At 40.7% G+C, this 6,211-nt stretch overlaps 1 protein-coding gene across 1 annotated transcript in view; it reads left to right on the top strand.

Annotated features, from left to right (window-relative positions):
* Positions 1–6,211, top strand: part of LOC106882343 (mucin-19) — a gene marked incomplete at its 5' end in the record, with an annotated part of 42,175 nt that overhangs the window by 32,086 nt on the left and 3,878 nt on the right. Inside the window, 3 exons of the mRNA XM_052971230.1 lie at positions 8–1,709; positions 2,000–2,083; positions 4,531–4,848. Of these exons, the coding sequence (XP_052827190.1) occupies positions 8–1,709; positions 2,000–2,083; positions 4,531–4,848 (2,104 nt within the window). The remainder of the gene's footprint in view (positions 1–7; positions 1,710–1,999; positions 2,084–4,530; positions 4,849–6,211) is intronic.

Raw genomic sequence — 6,211 nt, 5'->3', positions numbered from 1 at the left:
GGGAACCACAACTGCTGCACAATCAGCAATGACATCAGCTGCAACTACATCTGCACCATCAGGAACTACAACACCTGCAACTACAGCTGCAACATCAGGAACCACTACTGCTGCATCATCAGCAACTACAACAGTTGCAACTACAGCAAGTTCTACAACAGCTGCAGCATCAGGAACCACAACAGCTGCACCATCAGCAACTACAACAGCTGCCCCACCAGCAACTACAGTTACACCATCAGGAACCACAACAGCTGCACCATCTGTAACCACAACAGCTGCTCCACCAGCAACTACAACAGCTGCAACTACAATTGCACCATCAGGAACCACAACAGTTGCACCATCAGCAACCACAACACCTGCACCGTCAGCAACTACAACAACTGCAACTACAACAACTGTAACTACAACTGTAGTATCAGGAACCACAACTGCTGCACAATCAGCAATGACATCAGCTGCAACTACATCTGCACCATCAGGAACTACAACACCTGCAACTACAGCTGCAACATCAGGAACCACAACACCTGCACCCTCAGCAACTACAACAACTGGAACCACAACTGCTGCACCACCAGGAACCACATCACCTGCACCATCAGCAACTCCAACAACTGCAACTACAGCAAGTTCTACAACAGCTGCAACATCAGAAACCACTACTGCTGCATCATCAGCAACTACAACAGTTGCAACTACAGCAAGTTCTACAACAGCTGCAACATCAGGAACCACAACAGCTGCACCATCAGCAACTACAACAGCTGCCCCACCAGCAACTACAACAGCTGCAACTACAGCTATACCATCAGGAACCACAACAGTTGCACCATCAGTAACTACAACAGTTGCAACATCAGGAACTGCTACAGCTGCAACATCAGGAACAACAACTGCTGCACCCTCAGTACCTACAACAGTTTCCACTACAGCAGGAACCACAACAGTTGCACCATCAGCAACTACAACAGCTACAACATCAGTAACTGCTACAGTTGCAACATCAGGAGCCACAACAGCTGCACCATCAGCTACCACAACAGCTGCACCATCAGGAACCACAACTGCTGTACCATCTTCAACTACAACATCTGCAACTACAGCTGTACCATCAGGAACCACAACTGTTGCACCACCAGGTACCACAACACCTACACCATCAGGAACTACATCACCTGCAACTACAGCTGCAACATCAGGAACCACAACACCTGTACCATCTTCAACTACGACAGCTGCAACTACAGCTCTACCATCAGGTACCACAACAGCTGCACCTTCTGTAACTACAGGTGCACCATCAGTAACTACAACAGCTGCACCACCAGCAACAACTACTGCTGCCACACCTTCAGCAACCACAACAGCTGTGCTTTCTGCAAGAACATCTGCAGCAACTGCTTTAACCTCAGCTACAACTCTTGTACCATCAGCAACAACAACAACATTAGTGAGCAGTACTTCTTCTACAACAACTGTTACTCCTCTGGTTTCAACTGTGTCATCATTGTCAGCAACAGCCACTCCAACAACACCAAAAAGTACGACAACTGCCGTTCCCCCAGCAACATCAACAGCTGCACCATCCACAGCCTCACCTCCAGCAACCATGACAACAAGTGGACCATCATCAACAACGTCTAGTGCAACTCGGGTTACTTCGTCTCCTCCAACTGTTAAGACACCACAGCCAACAGCATCAGGTATTTAGTTATAATATCTTACACTGACAAACTCCTTTAATAGTTTATAGGGTTTAAATAACATCAGGTAAATAGAACGATGTAGTTAGCCCTGGGTAATTGTTTTGCCCTATGTTGGTGAATATCCTTAGGCCAGCTATGTAGCTGAAAGTTATCCCTTTCCTTGGCATTCAGGCAATTTTTTCTTGGGAATGTTGATGGTTATTCTTGACCTAATTTCACAGAAGTTCAAGATAAACACTGACTCTTAAAAAGGTTTAACATTTATTTTCTTGTCAATTACTTTACAGTAACGGTTGGAACAGTGTCGTCAACAAGTGAAAAGAAATCAACTACAGGCCCAACAACCTTATCAGGAAGCACAACAATCGCAGGTAAGTGTCACATAGCTAATATTTTACTGTTATATCTAATGATATCATTGCAAATGCTTAGTGTATTCTTCAGTGACTCACCATTAAACTTATGATCATAATCATCAAAAATTGTATGAACAACGATGAGAAATGTTATAAGCAAGTCTAGCAAATGTTTGACACTTTAACACACCTGCTATATTACTCTAGGCTCAAATATTTAATATCATCATCATTTAATGTCTGTTTTCCGTGCTGGCATGGGTTGGACAGTTTGATAGGAGCTGGAGAGCTGCCTGGGCTCCAGTCATCCGTTTTGGCATGGTTTCTATGGCTGGATGCCTTTCCTAACACAAACCACTTTACAGAGTGTATGGGGTGCTCTTATGCAGCAAAAGTATGGGTTTTTACATGGTACTGGCACCCATGAGCCTGCAAGATTAGGAATGCCCAACTGAAGAGGGATGAAGGGGACATGCCTGTATGCAAAGACAACCACTTATTTATTTAGCTTGATGTGTCTTCTCAAGCACAGCAGACTACCAGAAGTCTTGGTTCCCTGTCATCCCTTCTGTGAGGGCCAACATCTTTTCTAAATGCCCTATCAAAATATAAAGGAGTTTACAGAATAAAGTTCATAGTAAGTATAAAACAATTAAGCCAAGTTTCGTGTCGTCTCCTTCATTGGACACAAAACTTGGTTTGTGAAGACCTGTTGGGGCAAGTGAAAGCGAAATCGTGATGGCACCTGTGCCCAGCGTCGCCTTCCTGGCACTTGTGCCGGTGGCACGTGTAAAGACATTCGAGCGAGATCGTTGCCAGTGCCACTAGACTGGCTCCTGTGCAGGTGGCACGTAAAATACACCATTTTGAGCGTGGCTGTTGCCAGTACCGCCTGACTGGCCTTCGTGCCTGTGGCACATAAAAGCACCCACTACACTCTTGGAGTGGTTGGCATTAGGAAGGGCATCCAGCTGTAGAAACTCTGCCAGATCAGTTTGGAGCCTGGTGTAGCCATCCGGTTTTACTTGTCCTCAGTCAAATCGTCCAACCCATGCTAGCATGGAAAGCCGACGTTAAATGATGATGATGATGATGATGATGAATGAAGAATGATGGCTATTTTCAGTAAGATGAAATGGTCCCTGATCATTAAAGGTTTGAACTTTAAATTCTTTAATTCATTGAATGCCACCCTTCCTGAAATTGCTCTTGATTCTGTGATACAAACTTCTTGATTTAAAGTGATCTGAATTAAAACAGTTGATCAAAGTTTCAGGTTACTGTATTTTCTGGCATACGAGTTTTCAGATGAAAATTTACAGCCAAAATTGGTACATCCAAGACAAATATAGAGGATCAAAAATTCCATGTGGAATGTACAGAATTCAGAATGATAATGGCAATGTTTGTATGTTTACACATGTTTACACTATATAAGAGGGTCTCCAACAGTGTGCTTTCATGGAATTTTGTTTTCTGCTTGGGGAAACAGCAGCCAAAACAGTTGCCATGATTCAAACAAGTTACAAGACGACTGCCATGAGAAAACCACAAGTTTATGAATGGTTTTCCCACTTCAGAGAATGGTTACTTGTCGCTTGAGGACCAACCTTGTTCAGGGTGACTGTTAACCTCCCAAATGAATGAAAATATGAAAATTCATGAACTGGTCTTGGAGGACTGTCATTGAACAATTGACAAATTTGTTGATATGGCTGGTGTGTCTTGGAGCCCCTGCCAACGAATTTTGAGCGAGGAATTGCGAATGAAAAGAATTGTAGCAAAATTTGTGCCTTGCTTGCTCACTGAAGATCAAAAGCAGTCAGAACTGAATGTGTGTTGTAAATTGAAAGAACAGTTGGAAGTTGATCCAGACCTTTTTCTCGAAGGTCATCACTGGTGACGAAAGCTGGTGCTACAGAATTTACAGATGTGGAAGAGGGGAAGGAAAAGCAATGGAGGCATTAAAAGGCATCACTTCACAAGAGTTCCAGCACTGCTTTGAGTAATGGAAAATGCAGCTGGACCAATGTATTGCTTCAAATGGAGAATAATTTCAAGGCGAGAAAAGTGTAAACATGTAAAACTAAGTGAATAAAATTATATTGTAAAATTCAGGTTCCTTTTGGTACCCTCTCGTAACTTGTATGTTGGAAAATATTGTAATTTATATTCTAAACACTAGCTTCATAATGGCAGAATTATTTTATTAAATTCTTAATAATTTTAACAATTAATTGTGGCAAACACAGTATGTTTCAGAAGAAATATGCCAACAAAAGCATTAACAGGGAGTATGATATCCTATATTAACTCATGCAACTTCAGTTTTCTCTAATTTATTTGAGGAGAAAATTAGATTTATGCAATTCAGTTATATTTTCCACAGCCTCAATATGTTTAATAAGTCAAATTTAAAAGACAGCATGTTACTTAGGAAGACAAAATGTTTTAATTTTCAGCTAAGACAACAAGTAAACCCACAACAGTTTCTGGTACATCTCACATTTCAACATCAGCTTCAACAACTCAAAGTGTGACCGAACCTAGTACAATTACATCCAGTCCCTCTGTTTCTCTGAAAACATCACCTGAGACATCACCTGAGACATCACCTGAGACATCACCTGAGACATCACCTGAGACATCCCCTGGAACAACTACTAGTCAAACATCGACAGCACTATCATCCACAGAAACATCAGTAGCTAGCAATGCTACAAAAGTTACAACAACAACCACACCTAGCTCCACTGGAAGTACTGTTGTACCTTCAACAGGTAAGTTAAATAATCTGTAATTTACTCAGGAGCTCATTAAGAAGTAATTGATGTAGCATATCAAATAGCTTGAGATTAGGGTACTGTCATGTTAAGGCATTAATGAGTATTAGCAAACAAAATTTGGGGCTTACACATAGATTATGGTACTTGATTAATATGAAGGATAATAGTTTCATTGTAAATATAGTTGGAAATGGGTTTATTTTATGGAAATTGATAACTAAGTGAGGAAATACAAAGTACCACTAGTGGGATACGACTCACACTAAAGGAACAAATGATGACTTGCATATTTACTCTCTATATGTCCTGGCAGATTTGAATATGAATATGACGATCACTGTTGTTTTATCACAGGAGAACAACTACTTTGTGATGGATATATGTTCATAATACACTTACTTGATTCATTAGAACGAGCAATTTTAGGATAGCCAGTGTTTTGACATCATTGTGTCTCATCGGTCAAAAACATCCACCAGACTTATGAATCTAACAAGGGCTGATGTTTTTTGTATATAACTTCAGTGAACAGTTTGTTCACTGATTCATGGTGATATTTGCCAACTAACAATATAGCATCATAAACTCAGTGAACAGCAAGAATGAGGACAATGTCATACATATTCATTCTTTATATGTTCTTGTAGATTCAAACATGAACATGTTAATTGCTGCTGTGTTTCATCACTGGAGCACAACTTCTCTTTTATGATGAATATGTGATCAAAATACACTTCTTGATTCATTAACACAAAGGATTCTAGGGCACTTGGTGTTTCAACATTATTGTGCCTGATCAGTCAAAAACACCTCCAAACTAATTGATCTAACAAGAGTTGATGTTTTTGTATATAACTTCAGCAAACAGTTGTGTGCTGATCTATGCTGGTATCTGCCAACAAATGTATCTAAGTGTTGATCACCACACTACCTGTAGTATTTTATAAGGATTAGAATTTATTTTGACTTGATACGAGATCAAATATCATTCATGTTATTACTTTCAGAGCAATATCCACAAATAAATATGTTAGTCTGTCTTACAAATCTTGAGCATTGACATATCTTAAAATGCCAATTCCTTTCCTGTTATCATTTGCTCTTTACTTGTTTCAGTCATTGGACTGTGGCCATGCTGGGGTGCTGCCTTGGAGTTTTTTAGTCAAACAAATCTACTCCACTACTTATTTCTAGGCCTGGTATTCTATCATTTTCTCTTACTGGGCTGCTAAGTTGCAGGGATATAAGCCAACCCTGGTTGTCAAGAGATGAGTGGGGAGGAACACAGGCACAAAGTTAGATACACACACACACACACACACACACACACACACACACACACACACACACACACACA

The sequence above is a fragment of the Octopus bimaculoides genome, chromosome 10 (genome assembly GCF_001194135.2).
Source record: "Octopus bimaculoides isolate UCB-OBI-ISO-001 chromosome 10, ASM119413v2, whole genome shotgun sequence".
NCBI lineage: Eukaryota > Metazoa > Mollusca > Cephalopoda > Octopoda > Octopodidae > Octopus > Octopus bimaculoides.
This window is presented reverse-complemented; position numbering and strand designations above follow the sequence as displayed.